Source organism: Crinia signifera, unplaced genomic scaffold (genome assembly GCF_055691185.1).
Source record: "Crinia signifera unplaced genomic scaffold, ASM5569118v1 HAP2_SCAFFOLD_104, whole genome shotgun sequence".
Classification (NCBI taxonomy): Eukaryota; Metazoa; Chordata; class Amphibia; order Anura; family Myobatrachidae; genus Crinia; species Crinia signifera.
The window spans coordinates 503,051-522,867 of record NW_028141998.1 but is presented as its reverse complement, the minus strand read 5'-3'; the positions used below and the strand labels follow the sequence as shown (position 1 = coordinate 522,867).

The following is a 19,817-nucleotide window of genomic DNA, read 5'->3' as shown; positions in this document are numbered from 1 at the left end:
GTGAGCGGGTCGTCCTGGTGTGTACCCTACATAAGTCCATCCTTGCCATCGGTTGTAGTCCATAAACACAACTTCAGGATACCATCAAGTGGCCTATAAAGACTATCCCACACCCCCTTGGATCAGAGCAGGTCTCATTACCATCCAAAACTGGTGACTATAATATCAGGTCCATTCAAATTTCTTTTATACCATTTGGTTCATTTTAATGTTTCTTTTATATTATTGTTTTTATTGTGTATAATAAATTTTGTTACATTGTAATATCAGCGCTGCTTTACTTTTTATTTAGCTTTTTCTCTGTCTGGGAGCTGACTACTCCCTCAAGCAGCTGCTGTCTTGATAAAAACTACTCCTGGCAAGCGCTCCACACCAACCTTGGTTGGTTTCTTTCTCTTTATACTATGCAATGATACTGCATAGACTGCACAGGTCTTCAACCTGTGGCCCTCCAGATGTTGTGGAACTACATTTCCCAGCATGCCCTGACAGTTTTGGCATGCTCTTATAGGAAAAAATGTGGCAATGCATGTCGGAACATGTAGTTTCACAACATCTGGAGGGCCACAGGTTGAAGACCCATGGCATAGAGCATATTATACACCCAAATTATGAAATATTATGGGAGTGTCTGACAACTCCAAGTGCTTTAAATGTTTAATATTAGACACAGATATTATACCTTGTATATGGTCCTGTAACATAGTACAGACATTCTGGCAAGAGGTTCAAGGATACATACAAAATGTAGTACACATTTCTTTTAATAATTTCTTTATCATGGGTATTATGGAATTACTATTATCCTAACAAAGACTACAAGCTGCAGACATGTGATTGTCTATTACTGGCAAGGGTGGCAGCAGCAGCAAAAAAAACTATACTATCTAGATCAGGGGTGTCCAAACTTTTTGCGACGAGGGCCAGATTTGGTGAAGTGTAAATGTGTGGCGGCAGACCATTAAGCCTGACATTCTTTGAATCATTATTCACATCAGAATGGTCCCCCACTCTGCCCCCATTCACTCTATGTCCCCTGCCTGCCCCTTCACTGAATTTCACCCAGCCTGCCTCCATTCGCTGTATGTCCCCCAGCCTGCCCCTCCTTCACTGTATGTTCCCCACTCTGCACCTTTCTCTTAATGTCCATCAGTGCCTCCATTCATTGTATGTACCCAAGCCTGACCCTCCTTCACTGTATGAATCCCATTCACTATGTACCCCACTCTGCCCCCATTCACTTTATGTCCCCCAGCCTGCCCCTGCTCCCCCTTCTCTGAATGACCATCACTGCCTCCATTCACTGTATGTTCCCCAGCCTGACCTCCTTCACTGTATGTCCCCCACTCTGCCCCCTCCCTTCTCTGTATGTTTCCCAGCCCCTTGTGTGAGCCAGAGGAAGGAGAGGCAAAGCAGGCACTACAAGGACAGGAGATGCTTGGGCTCCCGCTGCTGCCCTCCTCAGCTCTGCATGTTACGGGACCAAGCTTCCCCCCTCCCCAAACACTGCGGTCACTGTGATTGTGGAGTAGGGTGATATACGATTGCAGCAGCAGGGGTAGGACACCAATCACATCTGACTGTGGCGATCGGCACCTCCTAACTGTAGCAGACAGTAAGGTAAAGGCATGCTCACCGGGGCCTCACCTTTAGTGTCCTGTGCTGTGCTTCCCACATCCGATGCTCTGCCTGCTTCCAGCTGGAGGCCGCTTGAAATGACAGCACGGGCCGCAATTGGCCCCCGGGCCTGACTTTGGACATGCCTGATCTAGATAGATCCAACCAGAATATATCCCCTTGACGGCTAACCTTGACACTCCAGCTGTTGTTGAACTACACATCCCAGCATGCTCTGCATCAGATTTAGCATGGCCAAATAGCAAAACTGAAGCAGAGCATGCTGGGATGTGTAGTTCAACAACAGCTGGATTGTCAAGGTTAGCCATTAAGGATATATACTGTACCATAATCATTAATGTTGCCTAGATTACAGTATATGTATCAAATGGACTGGATTGAGTGCTCTTTAAATATGGAAACTAAGGCTAAGAAATTCTTTAATATTTGGATACCATACATAAAATCTTCCCCAAAACATAATAGAGAGCATATACGAAAAAAAATCTCCAAAGGACTACATGGTACAACATGGAAATAATAAAAAAGGGCTGTCCACCTTTTTAAAAGAATTTAAAGATAAGCAAACAGGAATCTGAATTTTTTTTTTTTTTTTTTTTTACAAAATAGGTTATATAGATAGAGATATATAGATAGAGATATATATATAGATAGATATATGATATAGGATCGCACTCCATACAACAAATGTACAACCGCTGGGGTGACGTCCAGAACTCTCCTCACAAGAAAAAAGTTCATGTATATAAAGACCAAAAAGACTCACTCTCCAGACTGTTTGATGCAAAATAAAAAGCTGTGTATTTGTATTCACATAGACATCAATGTAAAAAAGAAGGGTACTCAACGTTAGCGTTTCAGTCCTTATAGGACCTTCCTCAGGAGTTAGACAACAAGGGCATCCATTTGGGGTGAAGCACAGCGTGGACCACACAGCAGGTTCCTACAGCCTAGATAGATAGATAGATAGATATAGACGATTGAGGTAGGGAGGCGGCACTCACCAGACTTTTTTCATTATAAAACACAGCCTTTATTGTTTGGAACAATAAAGGCTGTGTTTTATAATGAAAAAAGTCTGGTGAGTGCCGCCTCCCTACCTCAATCATCTACATAGGTGCTTTGCATCACAGGATGGCTACCCCAGCAATTACTGGACTATAACAAAGTGAGTGCCGGGCCTCTTTGTGTGTGTGTGTGTGTGTATATATATATATATATATATATATATATATATATATATATAGATAGATAGATAGATAGACAGATAGATAGATAGAGAGATATAGAGATATAGGTATATAAATATAGAGATATATAGAGATATAGATATATTTTTTTCATATTCCTTCCAATAGAAAAGGCACTCCAGTCGTTTTTTTTTTCCAAAACAAACGATTTTATCAAAAGTGGATATCACCAAATGTATACATTTTCGGGATCAGCGCCCCTTCCTCAGGGTACAATCCACAATAAAAAGAGCAGCAAATTTTTTATTGTGGATTGTGGAAGAAGCTCTGACCACAAAAATGTATGCATGTGGTGATAACCAAGTTTGATAAAATCGTTTGTTTTGGAAAAAACGACTGGAGTGCCTTTTCTATTGGAAGGATTGTATGGACTATCTAAAGTGCACCCAGCCTAGCTGTGACCACTGAGTGCCAGCATACAGAGAATATATATGCAGTATATATTTATATACATACACACACACACACACACACACACATACCACAAATAATATGTTTAAAATATTTTCTATGTATTGATATGTGTATTCTATGAAAGATATATAAAATTATAATAATTATTTTCTATTAAAAAAAATTGTCACATTCAGAAAATAAAAATTTGATTCCTTGAATGCATAATGCAGGGTTACCAATTTACTTATGAAACCCATGCTGCATTCAGGCCCTCGGAGTGTCTCCTCATGTGATTAATAAGGGTTTTAGTTTTAGTAAAACACTTGCTGCATTCAGAACATTTATATGGTTTCTCTCCTGTGTGACTCCTCTGATGGTTAACAAGTTCTTGCTTTGTAGCAAAACACTTGCTGCATTCAGAACATGTAAATGGTTTATCTCCTGTGTGACTCCTCTGATGTCTAACAAGTTGTCGCTTTGCAGCATAACACTTGCTGCATTCAGAACATATAAATGGTTTATCTCCTGTGTGACTCCTGTGATGTATAACCAGGTTTTGTTTTGAGGTAAAACATTTGCTGCATTCAGAACATTTATATGGTTTCTCTCCTGTGTGACTCCTCTGATGTTTAACAAGTTCTTCCTTTGTAGCATAACACTTGCTGCATTCAGAACATGTAAATGGTTTCTCTCCTGTGTGACTCCTGTGATGTATAACCAGGTTTTGTTTTGAGGTAAAACATTTGCTGCATTCAGAACATTTATATGGTTTCTCTCCTGTGTGACTCCTCTGATGTTTAACAAGTTCTTCCTTTGCAGCATAACACTTGCTGCATTCAGAACATATAAATGGTTTATCTCCTGTGTGACTCCTGTGATGTATAACCAGGTTTTGTTTTGAGGTAAAACATTTGCTGCATTCAGAACATTTATATGGTTTCTCTCCTGTGTGACTCCTCTGATGTTTAACAAGTTCTTCCTTTGTAGCATAACACTTGCTGCATTCAGAACATGTAAATGGTTTCTCTCCTGTGTGACTCCTGTGATGTATAACCAGGTTTTGTTTTGAGGTAAAACATTTGCTGCATTCAGAACATTTATATGGTTTATCTCCTGTGTGACTCCTCTGATGTTTAACAAGTGCTTCCTTTGTAGCATAACACTTGCTGCATTCAGAACATGTAAATGGTTTCTCTCCTGTGTGTTGTCTCCTCTGATGTTTAACAAGTTCTTCCTTTGTAGCATAACACTTGCTGCATTCAGAACATGTAAATGGTTTCTCTCCTGTGTGTTGTCTCCTCTGATGTATAACAAGTTCTTGCTTTGAAGCAAAACACTTGCTGCATTCAGAACATGTAAATGGTCTCTCTCCTGTGTGACTCCTCTGATGGTTAACAAGTTCTTGCTTTGTAGCAAAACACTTGCTGCATTCAGAACATGTAAATGGTTTATCTCCTGTGTGACTCCTCTGATGTCTAACAAGTTCTTGCTTTGTAGCATAACACTTGCTGCATTCAGAACATATAAATGGTTTCTCTCCTGTGTGTTGTCTCCTCTGATGTATAACAAGTCCTTGCTTTGAAGCAAAACACTTGCTGCATTCAGAACATGTAAAGGGTCTCTCTCCTGTGTGACTCCTCTGATGCTTAACAAGTTCTTGCTTTGTAGCATAACACTTGCTGCATTCAGAACATGTAAATGGTTTCTCTCCTGTGTGACTCCTCTGATGGATGAGAAGCTGTGATTTACATATAAAGCGTTTGTCACACTCAGAGCACAGATGTGGTCTCTCTCCTGTGTGACTCCTCTGATGTCTGAGAAGCTTTGATTTATATGTAAAGCGTTTGTCACACTCAGAGCACAGATGTGGTTTCTCTCCTGTCAGACTCATCATGTTTTAGTTGAGAAACTAAAGCGTTGTTTAATGGGTGTTCTGCCCAGAAAATAGGAATAACTTTGGTAAATGCCCCAGAGGTAGAAGAAATTAATTCATTAGTTGCCTTGCCCCTTTCCACGTTGTCTTGTAATATTCTTAGTGCAAATCCTGCTCAATTGTCCTGAAAAAAAGTAATGTAAAAGAATAAAATGTTATCAGGTAACTTAATGGTAGAAATAGAATATAAAATATTGTATATAGTAAGGAACATGAAGCATATCATAACATACAATAACAAAGAGCACTTAGCAATTTGACACCATATAAGAACAATGATCAGTGACTAAAGGGGTGTACACACAGAGAACTTTCAATAGGAGATTTTGACTAGATAGTCAAAATCTCCTAGAAGGTTAGCCAAAATCTCCCTATTTTTCTCCTGCTTAGTCAAAATTGTCTAGCAACATGTAACATGTGCAGAGAGCTACATTGCAGTGTAAAAATAATGCAGCCAGTATTTACCTGGGTTGGGATCGTTTTGTCTACAAGCATTGGGTCGACAGGGTCATTAGGTCGACATGAGTTTAGGTCGACAGGTTAAAAGGCCGACACAAGCAAAATGGTGGTTTTCTGTGTTTTTTTTTTAACTAAAATGTCGACATGGACACACGGCACACTATTTTATTCTCCCTCCACGCCCTAGTGGATGGTAGGGCATGAAATACTGCTCTTTTAGCTTCAGAACAGGCAGGCATAGACCAAGACACTCACTCGTCTCGATATTAGCAGGTCCAAGCCTCTAGCCTGCTTTCGTCCAGCCACATAACAATACTCGCTCTGCTCCCAGGCATCTTATCCTTTTTAAATCCACTTCAGAACTCCCAGTTCAGGAGAGTAACCTAAAACCTGGTGTGTAGTGTGGGAATGGTCTAGCACCAAATCCCTACAGCCACCTCAAAACCTTGGACCGTAGCATCCATTTCATACCTGCCTGGGATTTATACCACTGACATCAGCAGCCACAGTGGCACATACCTGCCATCTAGCAGTTTCTCCCACATCCAGCAGGGGACACTGCCTTATACCATGGGGATTGGGATGTGGTCTGGAGGAGCCGGCACTTTAAGAAAATTTGTCCTGCTGGCTACTTCCCCTCCCATTCCCCCTCAGACTCCAGTCTTTGGAAAAAAGGGTCCGGAGGAGGTTCTGGCACGTCTCTCTGACGAGACTGAAGATTTTTTCTTTATTTTTTTATTTTTTTTTTGTAGCTTGTCTACTAGCGCTGGGGTGAGTCAGGTCGGCGCTGCATGCAGGGCACCTCCTGGACTCAGCCACCAGGGAATCCCTGGGGGTCCGCCGCAGCTGCATGCAGCGTGCGTTACGGTCCCAGAGGCATCCACACGCCCCCAGTTGCTTGTGTTTTATAAGTGTGTGTCCGGCGAGGCCGGGGGGTCAGGTGCTAAATCCCCTGTACGCCGTGACAGCGCGGCAGCAGGGAAAGGACTCGTTCTTACCTAAGAACGCGGCGTCAGGCATCTTCTCCGGGTCCACCAGTAACCTGTCCGTGTATAGTAGCAGACAGGAGGGGACCCGGAAGCGGAAGCGGCGTCATAGAAACCGGAAGGGCAGCTATCTGAAGTGAGTCTGTCCTCCGGATAGCGTCTGCATAAAGATGCAGACGCCAAAAGCCCACAGTGCCTGACCTACAGCAACGGCAGCTCCCAGTGGCAGGGTACCTGCGTTGGCTGTTTAAAACCTTCTCCCATCACCAAAAGGTATTGTGGTCTGGGGAGAAGCTTTTGTGGGTAGATTAGGGGTTAGCTGGCTCTGTTTCCCCCTATTCTTTCATACTATCTCTATAGATCACTGTGGTGCACTGTATGTAAAATGGCAGAGAGGAGTGCTTCTAAAGCTTCTCTCAAGCTGTACACATGTAAGAAATGCAAGGTTCAATTTAAACAGCATTTAAAGGGTGTGTCTACATGTGAAGCTTGTTATGGTGCAGCTCAGTCCTCTGCAGCTGGGCACCAGCAAGCTCCTGATTTAGCAGCAGTTCTAGCAAATTTAACAGCAGAACTGGCAGCTTCTCGTAAGGAGAGAGAGGGTCTGCAAACCCAGATACAGGCATTGTCTGCAGCTGAACCAGCCTGGGCTACCTCTTTATTGAGATCGGTCGATAATTTGTCCAGATCTCTTCCCTCTGATTCACAGGTTCATCATAGTGCTCCTAGAATTAGGAGATCTGAGGTACTGTTTCAGGAAGAAGATGATGATACTTCAGCGGAAGAAGGGGAACTATTTAGAGAGGAGTACTTTGAGCCTCCAATAGAGGATTCTGTCGAGGATGATCCTCAAGGTATGGATGCTTTAATCAGGACAGTGAAAGAAACATTGGAGGTTTCTGATCCTGAAGCTCCGGTTCCAGTGTCTATTTTTGGGAAAACTCCTAGACGTCAGGTTTGTTTTCCTGAGAGTCCTGAACTGGATAAAATCTTATTAGATGCCTGGCAGTCTCCAGACAAGAAATTCCAGGTATCAAGGAGATTTAAAGTTTTGTACCCTTTTTCCCAGGATTCTAGAAACAGATGGGAGTGTCCGCCTCCGGCAGATACATCAGTTTCTAGACTATCCAAGCGCACAACCCTTCCTATCCCAGGGGCTGTGGCACTGAAGGAAGCTCCAGATCGTAGATTGGAGGCTACCCTTAAATCGGTCTACTCAGCCTCTGGTTTTCTCCTCAGGCCAGCCTTGGCAGGTGCTTGGGTGAGTAAGGCTGTTGAAAAGTGGGCAGGCCAGTTGATCACTGGTTTAAAGGACAACAGGCCTAGATCAGAATTATTGCCCCTGGCGGAATACATCCAGGAGGCAGCCGGATATCTTGGAGAGGCTGCCACAGATACAGCTGCATTAGGTGCTAGGATTTCGTCATCAGCAGTTCTAGCAAGACGTTCCCTGTGGCTCCGTTCTTGGCAGGCGGAGGCAGAGATTAAAAAGGCAGTGGAGGCACTGCCTTTTAATGGGGAAATATTATTTGGTCCAGAATTGGATAAACTAATTTCCCAGGCTACAGGAGGGAAGTCGGCCTTTCTTCCATCTCTAGCACCAGCCTCTAAAAGGCCTTACGGGGGTCCTTCCTTTCGGGCCTTTCGAGGTGGTGCAGGAGGTAGAGGTAGAGGTTTTTCAGCATTCAGAGGTAAGCGTGGCAGAGGCGCAGCCGCAGCGCTACCAACAGGGTCTTCAGCTCGCCGTCAGGAGCAGAAGCCCCCTGAGAAGCCTCCTGCATGACGGATTACCAGACCACCTGGGGGATTCTCAGGTGGGGGCAAGACTGCTGTCATTTACAGAAGCATGGCAGCAGGTTTGCATGGACGCTTGGATTCTGCAAATAATTGCGAGAGGGTATCAGCTGGAATTCACAGCTTTTCCCCCCAAAAAGTTTTTTACGACGGGCCTCCCGTCAAAAGAACAGAAAAGAGTGGCTCTCGATCTAGCTGTAAAGAAACTTCTACAATCGGGTGTAATTGTAGCAGTTCCAGCGGATCAAAGAGGGCAAGGATTTTATTCAAATCTCTTTCTGGTGCCGAAACCAAATGGGACGTTTCGGCCGATTCTCAATCTAAAGAGCCTGAATCAATTTTTTCTTTACCGCCGATTCAAAATGGAGTCAGTACGGTCAGTTGTAGCAGGCCTCGAGCCCAACGAATTTTTGATGTCCCTGGATATAAGGGACGCCTATCTTCACGTCCCTATATGGGAGTTTCATCAACAGTTTCTCAGATTTGCCATTCAGGAAGCACATTTCCAATTCCGAGCGCTTCCCTTCGGCCTGTCTTCCGCTCCTCGGATTTTTACCAAGATAATGGCGTGTATGGTGGCAGCACTTCGTCTTCAAGGGATTTCCATAATTCCTTATTTAGACGATCTCCTTCTCAAAGCTCCATCGGAAGAGAAGTTAATCTCAGATGCAGTACTCACGTACCAATTTTTAATCCAACATGGGTGGATAATAAACTTTCCGAAATCACACCTGCAGCCAACTCAGAGACTTGTCTTCTTAGGACTTCTATTCGACACAGTCCACCAGAGGATATACCTTCCGGAGGACAAGATTGTATCTCTTCGGACAATGGTGAAGCGAGTGCTGGAAACAAAATATCTGACAGTGCATCTTGCAACAAGATTATTGGGAAAGATGGTATCATCGTTCGAAACTCTTCAATACGGAAGGTTTCGATCCAGAGAATTTCAGCTGGACATTCTGTCCCAGTGGTCGGGGTCGCACCTTCAGATGCAAAAACAAATAAGGTTGAGGCCCAGCACAAGACTGTCGCTTCTGTGGTGGCTCAACAGGGACCATCTGTCAGAGGGTCGCCAGTTCGGTCTGATGGATTGGACCTTGGTAACCACCGATGCCAGCACTCGGGGCTGGGGGGCAGTGACCCTGGGTTATTCTTTTCAGGGTCGTTGGTCCGTTCAGGAAGCCCAGCTTCACATCAACATATTAGAACTGAGAGCAATCCGGATGGTATTGGTTCAAGCATCGAGTCTTCTACAAGGAAGACCGATTCAGATCCAATCAGACAATGCCACGGCAGTGGCCTATATCAATCGTCAGGGGGGCACGAAGAGCCGTGCTGCAATGAAGGAAGTTCGGCCGATATTCCTTTGGGCAGAAGGTCATGTTCCGAACCTGACAGCAGTATACCTGCCTGGTGTAGACAATTGGGAGGCGGATTATTTAAGTCGTCAAGATCTTCACCCAGGCGAATGGGAATTAAATCCGGAAGTGTTCCGCCAATTGACAGCCAGGTGGGGGATGCCTCAGGTAGACCTTATGGCATCCAGGAGGAACAACAAGGTACCTCTGTATTTTGCTCGGTCCAGAGACCCGGCGGCACTGGCAACGGACGTATTCTCCGTTCAGTGGGGGTTCAATCTAGCTTATGCTTTTCCGCCATTTCCTCTTCTGCCACGGCTACTGAAGAAAATCAAGAAGGAATCAGCCATGGTCATCCTGATCGCGCCGGATTGGCCGAGGAGGTCATGGTACACAGACCTCAGTCATCTGGTAGTAGACGACCCTTGGGTGCTGCCGTTAAGAGAAGATCTGCTAATGCAAGGTCCGTGCATTTACCCAGGCTTACGTCAGCTTCATTTAACGGCCTGGCTGTTGAGGCCGAATTATTAAAAAGACGTGGCATTCCATCTGCGGTAATTCCTACGATGGTAAGGGCAAGGAAGAATGTCACATCAGCCCACTATCACAGGATCTGGAAGGCCTACATAACATGGTGCGAAAACCACCAGTTTCCAAGGGCAGTATTTTCCTTGGCAAGGTTTCTTCAATTTTTACAGGCAGGATTTGATTCTGGGTTGAGTCTGAGCTCGTTAAAGGTCCAAGTTTCGGCATTGTCGGTCTTCTTTCATAGAAGGTTGGCTCATATTCCAGAGGTCAGGACATTCTTGAATGGAGTTTTGAGGTTAAGACCACCTTTTGCAGCACCGACAGAACCATGGGACCTTGGTTTAGTTCTGAGATTTTTACGGTCGGAAAGGTTTGAGCCTTTAGAGTCAGTGGACTTACGATACTTAACCTGGAAGACCCTTATGCTGTTGGCATTGGCGTCAGCTAGAAGAGTCTCAGATCTGGGTGCACTATCTTGTCGTGCACCTTTTCTAGTTTTTCATGAAGATCGAGCAGAACTTAGGACTCGCCAAGATTTCTTGCTGAAAGTTGTGACGGCTTTTCACATTAATGAGCCAATTGTAGTACCATCCCTTTCAGGAGAATCAGTATCATTGGATGTCGTTCGGGCATTAAGATGTTATGTTAATCGTACAGAATCTATCAGGAAGACGGATTCTCTATTCATTCTGTATGATGCAGCATGAAGAGGATCTCCAGCATCTAAGGCGACATTAGCTCGCTGGATTTGTCTTACCATTAAGGAAGCTTATTTTTCTTTTTCTCAGCCTGTTCCAACAAGACTGACAGCCCATTCCACTAGATCAGTGGGAACTTCTTGGGCTTCAGCTAGAGGAGTTTCTTTATCCCAAGTATGCCGAGCGGCTACTTGGTCAGGGTCAAATACGTTTGTCAGATTTTACAAATTTGACACCTTTGCACGGTCAGTGGCCAATTTTGGCAGGGCCGTGTTACAGGGAGAATAGCGCTGACCCACCCGTGGGGGTAGCTTTGGTATATCCCCATGGTATAAGGCAGTGTCCCCTGCTGGATGTGGGAGAAAATAGGAATTTGGTACTCACCGATAATTCCGTTTCTCCTAATCCGCAGGGGACACTGCGCGCCCTCCCAGCGCGTCTATTCTATTCTATTATAGTTCTTTTGTTAAATTTTGTCTTGGCCAGTGAGTATGAATAAATGTGTTCACTGGTGACGGTTTTTTGTTGATTAAGATTTAACTGTTGGTGTTCTTCTCTGAGGTTCCAGGGCTCCTCTCGGACACAGTTTTTTCCTTAAGACTGGAGTCTGAGGGGGAATGGGAGGGGAAGTAGCCAGCAGGACAAATTTTCTTAAAGTGCCGGCTCCTCCAGACCACATCCCAATCCCCATGGTATAAGGCAGTGTCCCCTGCGGATTAGGAGAAACGGAATTATCGGTGAGTACCAAATTCCTATTTTACCAGCTGGCTTCCTACAACAGATAAATGTGTAAACACAAATATATCTTTACTGGAACGTTACGTGGCCTGACTGACGCAATTGTTCGTGGAAGCGGAGGAGAGAGCTGCGATCCCGAGAGCTGTGCCGCGTGGTGAATCCGTTCCTGCACATATCCAGTGTGTAGCCGGGGAACCGTGAGTGCACTGAGAGGGGACCTAATTTCACTGCAGTTGGCAGGCTCTTGAGAAACAAATGCTAGTGTAGGACTTGCAGTGAAATGGGGTCCCTTGGCGATGGGCTGCAAGCTTAAATGCATTGATCAATTCATGAACTAAAACCCCATTATTTATTTGATTAATTGTATACTAAGGTGAGTTAGTTCATTATGGAGAGTGCTGAGTCCCTGTATTTGTATTTATTAGAGCATGTGGTCACAGGCCACTTTCACCCCAACCTGGGAATGGCGAGTGCTGTTTGCACCCCATTCGCAGGGATGGCGAGTGTTGTGGTACTCTGTATGTGTGTATATATGTGGGTTAATTTTTATTAACCTTTGTTACTGTGATCATAGCTTTCTCTTTCACCCCAGATGAGCTAATTTATCTGTAACCTGTTACAGCTGCCCCTTTAATTCTAAGTCAGGTGTTGTGTTAGGTGACTGCCTCATCTTTAAAAGCCATAAGGCACTAGGCAGGTGAGCTTTAAACCAGGAAAAAACACATGTCCACTTTAGCTATGATGTGTCAGCAGTTGGCAGGCTCTTGAGAAACAAATGCTAGTGTAGGACTTGCAGTGAAATGGGGTCCCTTGGCGATGGGCTGCAAGCTTAAATGCATTGATCAATTCATGAACTAAAACCCCATTATTTATTTGATTAATTGTATACTAAGGTGAGTTAGTTCATTATGGAGAGTGCTGAGGCCCTGTATTTGTATGTATGTGTATGTATATATATATATATATATATATATATATATATATATCTATATCGGAGTCCAATCCTCCACCCACCTCTGTAAACATGCAAGCTGATTGCTCAAAGGCGGGCATATACCAGAGAATAATATAGCATCTTTTTCAAGTGATCGTACAACCGAGGGTCACATGTAGGACCATGTGACGCTAAGGGGAGGAGAGCAGGTATCCGCCGTCTCTCCCGATGCTGGAAGAAAGGGACAATTGCCTGACGTCACTTATCGCCCGGTCATGTGATCCATCACATGTTTCGGGTAGGATGAGTATCTGGGTGGTGTCTTGGATGGTTCTGACGTCCGCGGACATGTGGTACATCACATGAACCCGGAAGTGAGTGGTCTATCACAGGTTCCGGATAACCTGTATACCTAGGTGACGTCTTAAGACAGGGGTGTCCAAACTTTTTGTGACGAGGGCCAGATTTGGTGAAGTGTAAATGTGTGGCGGCAGACCATTAAGCCTGACATTCTTTGAATTATTATTCACATCAGAATGGTCCCCCACTCTGCCCCTTCACTGAATTTCCCCCAGCCTGCCCCCATTCGCTGTATGTCCCCCAGCCTGCCCCTCCTTCACTGTATGTTCCCCACTCTGCACCTTTCTCTTAATGTCCATCAGTGCCTCCATTCATTGTATGTCCCCAAGCCTGACCCTCATTCACTGTATGAATCCCATTCACTATGTACCCCACTCTGCCCCCATTCACTGTATGTCCCCCAGCCTGCCCCTGCTCCCTCTTCTCTGAATGACCATCACTGCCTCCATTCACTGTATGTTCCCCAGCCTGACCTCCTTCACTGTATGTCCCCCACTCTGCCCCCTCCCTTCTCTGTATGTTTCCCAGCCCCTTGTGTGAGCCAGAGGAAGGAGAGGCAAAGCAGGCACTACAAGGACAGGAGATGCTTGGGCTCCCGCTGCTGCCCTCCTCAGCTCTGCATGTTACGGGACCAAGCTTCCCCCTTGCTGCCCCCCTCCCCAAACACTGCGGTCACTGTGATTGTGGAGTAGGGTGATATACGATTGCAGCAGCAGGGGTAGGACGCCAATCACATCTGACTGTGGCGACCGGCACCTCCTCACTGCAGCAGACAGTAAGGTAAAGGAGCGCTCACCGGGGCCCCACCTTTAGTGTCCTGTGCTGTGCTTCCCACATCTGATGCTCTGCCTGCTTCCAGCTGGAGGCCGCTTGAAATGACAGCACGGGCCGCAATTGGCCCCCGGGCCTGACTTTGGACATGCCTGCCCTAAGTGCTGACCTCTCCCCTCCAGACTACAGGAACATGGCTATAGTAAAACATATTAAAAAAGCCATGAGTAACTCATAATCTACTGACAGGGTGGAACACCAAAACCCAGGATAACACAGTAATGCTGCCCATGCACTAGGGCAATAAATCGAAGGATTGCATTCATATTCAATAGTTCCCCAAACATGATGCACAGGCCCACCGGTCGTGCAATTTGATCGGGGAGCAGGGTCCAGAGTGCTGGCGGTGGGTTCAGGAAGTGGGGGCCGGGTTCAGGGAGCGGCACTCAGGTGGCAGCTGAGTGCATCGTTGTAAAGGAAGGCTGTCGAAGGAAGAATTTGAAAAAAAAAACTATTTAAAACACTGGGCAGCCCTCTGATTGGCTGAGAGAGCGCTGGAGCGCTCTCTCAGCCAATCAGCGGCCACCTGAGAGAGGCCTTCAATTGGCTGAGAGCTCTCTCAGCCAGAGGGTCGCCTAGTGTTTAAATTTTTTGAATTCCGTCCGTAGAGATATCTGCAAAAGAGCCTGCCTCCGACCACGCCGGTGTGCACGGGGAAGCCCAGCGCCGCCGTAGATGGCGAAACGTGGTGCTTCCCTGGCAGTGCAGAGACTTCGGAGGGGCCGAGCCAGACCCCTTTAGTGACGGCGGCGACCGGGCCCGCACCTTTTCATGACGGCGCGGCCTGGGCACGCCCCTTTTGTGCAGTTGGTGGTGCGGAACTGCCCACAACAGTGACATTTGCAGGTCCAGTCCGTCCCCCTTGCACTGCCCCCGTGCAGCAGCACCCTGCCTGCTACTGTTCCTAGAAGGAACACTATCTGCACATATATCTACCAGTGTGTACCCAGCATTATATCAGTAATACGGACAGTAATGGAAACATTATTAAAAGAAAACTTAAATCCAACAACTTACAGGACCCCAAAACAATCAGGGATTTACTGGGGAAATCATGTCAAACAAATTAACTTTTTTGACTCCGTGATTGAAAGAATAGATCAAGTTGGTACTATACTCAAAACCATGGGATTGGATTATAGGAGTGGAATGGATAAGAACTTGGTTGCAGAATAGGGAACGTTGTAGTAAATGAACAACAATTTATGCGGTAAAATGCTACCAGTGCAGTACCCCAGTGACCTATACTTGGGCCAGCGCTCTTTAAAATCGAATACCCCTTTCAGATCAGTGTGCCGGGTCCGGTGCTTTTACATTAAACCCAGTTTGCACATTATACATGCGGAGAACCGGGTTTACCCCTTCTAACAACCATTGCCAGGTCGGTTGACCCATGTTATAAGCTAGTGTTCACGATGGATGCAGTTATATTCCCGGCGGTCGGAATCCCGCGTTCAAAAACCCAACACTTTCTCCCTCTATGGGTGTCCACGACACCCATGGAGGGAGAATAAATTAGTGCCTGCTGCGTGGCGAGCCTGCAAGGGGGGGGGGGTAATCCCCCCCGTCGGGATTTCGACAATCGGGATTTCGTATCAAACCCGTTCACGCTAGGGTCTTTTAGCGCCTGATTTTAAAGGGCAAAATGCGCCCTGTCCCTCTAGAACAGCCGGCTGCCTGTCCCCACCGGTGCACACGGGGAAGCCCAGAGCCGCCGTAGATGCCCAGTGCTTCCACGGCAGTGTTCGGCGGGCCAGGCCCTTCCCCTTTGGTGTTGTGGGCGGGTCTGGTCCACCACCTTTATGCTGCCCCTGTGCAGTGTCCTATAACAGTGGTTCCCAACCCTGGTCCTCAAGTACCCCCAACAGTGCACGTTTTCCAGGTCACCCAGCAGGTGCACTCATTATTCAGACATTTAAAAAGATCCACAGGTGGAGCTAATTAGGTCACTTGTGATAGTGGGGCAGATGTACGAAGCAGCGTTGATGTACGAAGCAGCGTTAAGTGCAAAAATGCACTTAACGCTGGTTAACTGGGGTGGGATTACATTTATGCTAATGTATTACTAGCGCACCTAACGTGCGCTAGTGACAGCCCGCCGAGTTACGCTTGGCGGGGTTGTCCCCTGCAATTCCCCCCCCCCCCCAGGGATTAACAGACGGGGCGATGTATTAACAGCCTTCAAGGTGTTAATTCACCCCGGTCGCTTCGCCAGCTCAGGGCTAGCGTTTTCCTATACCCCACTGTGGGGACAACGCTAGCCCTGCTTCTGGCTCGGGCTGCACAGGAGATCCTGCGGTTTTTGCGTGATCTCGCGCATGCCCATTAGAGCCGGACAGGGGGGTGGGGAAGCGCACCGACACAGGGGGAGCCGTTAACGCTGGGCATAACGGCTCTCCTTATCGGCTTGGGGGGGGGGGGGTTAATACATTAGCAAATAACGGGTGTCTGCTTCTCCTCGTTATGCAGGAGAAGCAGGACCCGCTATTTGAGAAGTGCTATGGGGGGGTTAGTACATCTGCCCCTCTGTGTGGAGACCTGGAAAATGTGCACTGTTGGGGGTACTTGAGGACCAGGTTTGGAAACCACTGTGCTAGAAGGAACAGTAATAAAGGTGCGTACACACGGGGGCGATTTTGTCCAAAATCACGGGAAATATGGTCGCTGAGCGACCATATTGCCCGCAATGGGAGTGTACACCGGCGATATATCGCCGGGTTGGCGCTCCCGTTTTTGCCCCTGTGGTGATCACTGGTCGCAGGAACATGCTCCTGCGACCAGCTGATTACCACTGCCGGGCTCCCCCCGGCAGTTTCTTTTTCATCAGCGACAATCTCTGGTCGCTGATGAACAGGAGAAACTGAGCAATATATCTCCCCCGTGTGTACACAGCATTAGGTTTGGTGCGGTCACATCAGCAACCTGGCAGCTACCTGTGTTCTAGGTGCAGTGTGAAAGGGGTATATGGAGTGACATTGCAAATGGTATTAATGGGAATTAATACAAAGGTATGCTACAGTGTAGACACCAGGAGGGGGTGAAACAAATGACAGATTATCTAGTAGACTATTTACAGCAGGGGTGGCCAAATCTGTGCTCAAGATCTACCAACAGTGCATGTTTTCCAGGCAACCTGTGGATCTATAGTAGGAATGAATGCAGCAGGTTTTAAAATGTGACAGTAATGACTGCAGCTGTGCACCAGCTAGGTAACCTGGAAAACATGGACCGTTGGTAGATCTCGAGGACCGGTTTGGACACCCCTGATTTACAGTATATAATAAATCTGAATCAGGCCCAATATGCCTCACATTCTGATTTTCCCATGGGCTAGTCAGTCAAAGAAAGTGGATGATAGGTAAAACTATCGATGGTCAGTGTTTTACTATCGATGGGTGGTTCCAGTATTGCCATCGATGCCCATCCCTACAGTGTACAGGCACTGTGACAGCAGCTGGGCGAGAGCAACATCACAGCAGCCCCTGGTCGCTGCTAGGATCTATACACCGATAACACCCAGCCCACAATTCAGAGTAAAATATGCATTACAGCACGTACTCGTACAAACACAGAGGGAATCGTACGGTTTAGCTGAGTCCTTATAATACATTCGTATGTTGTATTCTCTTTTAGACCGATTATCAACATCTAAGCGTCATATTACATACAGCCAGCGTAGGGGGAGGATACAAAGGGGATAAAAACCACGAGGCTGAAGTTGGCTTCTTATTCGGCCAGCTTCTTATTCGAGCTCCAGCTTCTTATTCGAGCTCCAGCTTCTTATTCAGGACAATCACTTTTACAAGGGTTAATGAATCTTGGACCACTAATTTGACTGCAGAAATCAACACAAGGGGGTTGCCTACATATGACCCACTTGCAATTTCTTTTGACCAACAATGATTTGGGCAGAAAATGGGCACAAAAATGGGCATGGGTCCCAGATATCATTTTGAATAAGTAGCTGGTGTCCTGCAAGGGTTAAACAGTGTTGGTCAAAAAATATTACACTTGGAATCCACACAGGGGGGTAACTTACATATGACCCACTTGCAATTTCTTTTGACCAACAATGATTTGGGCAGAAAATGGGCAGAAAAATGTGCATGGGACCCAGAATCATCATTTTGAATAAGTAGCTGGTGTTCTGCAAGGGTTAAACAGCGTTGGTCAACAAATATTACACTGAAAACCCGCACTAGGGGGTCACTTACATATCACCCACTTGCCATTTCTTTTGACCAACAAGGATTTGGGCAGAAATAGGGCAGTAAAGTGGGCATAGGTCCCAGATGTCATCATTTTGAATAAGTAACTGGTGTCCTGCAAGGGTTAAACAGCGTTGGTCAAAAAATGTTACACTTAAAATCCACACAGGGGGGTCAGGTACATATGACCCACTTGCCATTTCTTTTGACCAACAAGGATTTGGGCAGAAATAGGGCAGTAAAGTGGGCATGGGTCCCAGAATCATCATTTTGAATAAGTAGCTGGTGTCCTGCAAGGGTTAAACAGCGTTGGTCAAAAAATATTACACTGGAAACCTGCACAGGGGGGTTGCCTACATATGACCCACTTGCAATTTATTTTGACCAACAATGATTTGGGCAGAAAATGGGCACAAAAATGGGCATGGGTCCCAGAATCATCATTTTGAATAAGTAGCTGGTGTTCTGCAAGGGTTTAAACAGCGTTGGTCAACAAATATTACACAGAAAACCCGCACTAGGGGGTCACTTACATATCACCCACTTGCCATTTCTTTTGACCAACAAGGATTTGGGCAGAAATAGGGCAGTAAAGTGGGCATAGGTCCCAGATGTCATCATTTTGAATAAGTAGCTGGTGTCCTGCAAGGGTTAAACAGCGTTGGTCAAAAAATGTTACACTTGGAATCCACACAGGGGGGATGCCTACATATGACCCACTTGCAATTTCTTTTGACCAACAATGATTTGGGCAGAAAATGGGCACAATAATGGGCATGGGTCCCAGAATCATCATTTTGAATAAGTAGCTGGTGTTCTGCAAGGGTTAAACAGCGTTGGTCAAAAAATATTACACTGGAAACCCGCACAGGGGGGTCACTTGCATATGACCCACTTGCAATTTCTTTTGACCAACAATGATTTGGGCAGAAAATGGGCAGAAAAATGGGCATGGGTCCCAGAATCATCATTTTGAATAAGTAGCTGGTGTTCTGCAAGGGTTAAACAGCGTTGGTCAAAAAATATTACACTGGAAACCCGCACAAGGGGGTCACTTACAGATGACCCACTTGCCATTTCTTTTGACTAACAAGGATTTGGGCAGAAATAGGGCAGTAAAGTGGGCATAGGTCCCAGATGTCATCATTTTGAATAAGTAGCTGGTGTCCTGCAAGGGTTAAACAGCGTTGGTCAAAAAATGTTACACTTGGAATCCACACAGGGGGGTTGCCTACATATGACCCACTTGCAATTTCTTTTGACCAACAATGATTTGGGCAGAAAATGGGCATGGGTCCCAGAATCATCATTTTGAATAAGTAGCTGGTGTCCTGCAAGGGTTAAACAGCGTTGGTCAAAAAATCTTACACTTGGAATCCACACAGGGTGGTCAGATACATTTGACCCACTTGCCATTTCTTTTGACCAACAAGGATTTTGGCAGAAATAGGGCAGTAAAGTGGGTATGGGTCCCAGAATCATCATTTTGAATAAGTAGCTGGTGTCCTGCAAAGGGTTAAACAGCATTGGTCAAAAAATATTACACAGGAAACCCGCACAGGGGGGTCACTTACATATGACCCACTTGCCATTTCTTTTGACCAACAAGGATTTGGGCAGAAATAGGGCAGTAAAGTGGGCATGGGTCCCAGAATCATCATTTTGAATAAGTAGCTGGTGTCCTGCAAGGGTTAAACAGTGTT

General features: G+C 45.9%; 1 protein-coding gene across 1 annotated transcript in view; it reads right to left on the bottom strand.

Moving 5' to 3' along the window:
* Positions 1 to 3,186: 3,186 nt before the first annotated feature.
* Positions 3,187 to 19,817, bottom strand: part of LOC146051634 (uncharacterized) — a 184,651-nt gene continuing 168,020 nt past the window's right edge. Inside the window, exon 2 of the mRNA XM_083167899.1 lies at positions 3,187 to 5,341. Coding sequence (XP_083024025.1) covers positions 3,529 to 5,178 — 1,650 coding nt within the window. The 5' untranslated portion in view covers positions 5,179 to 5,341 and the 3' untranslated portion in view covers positions 3,187 to 3,528. The remainder of the gene's footprint in view (positions 5,342 to 19,817) is intronic.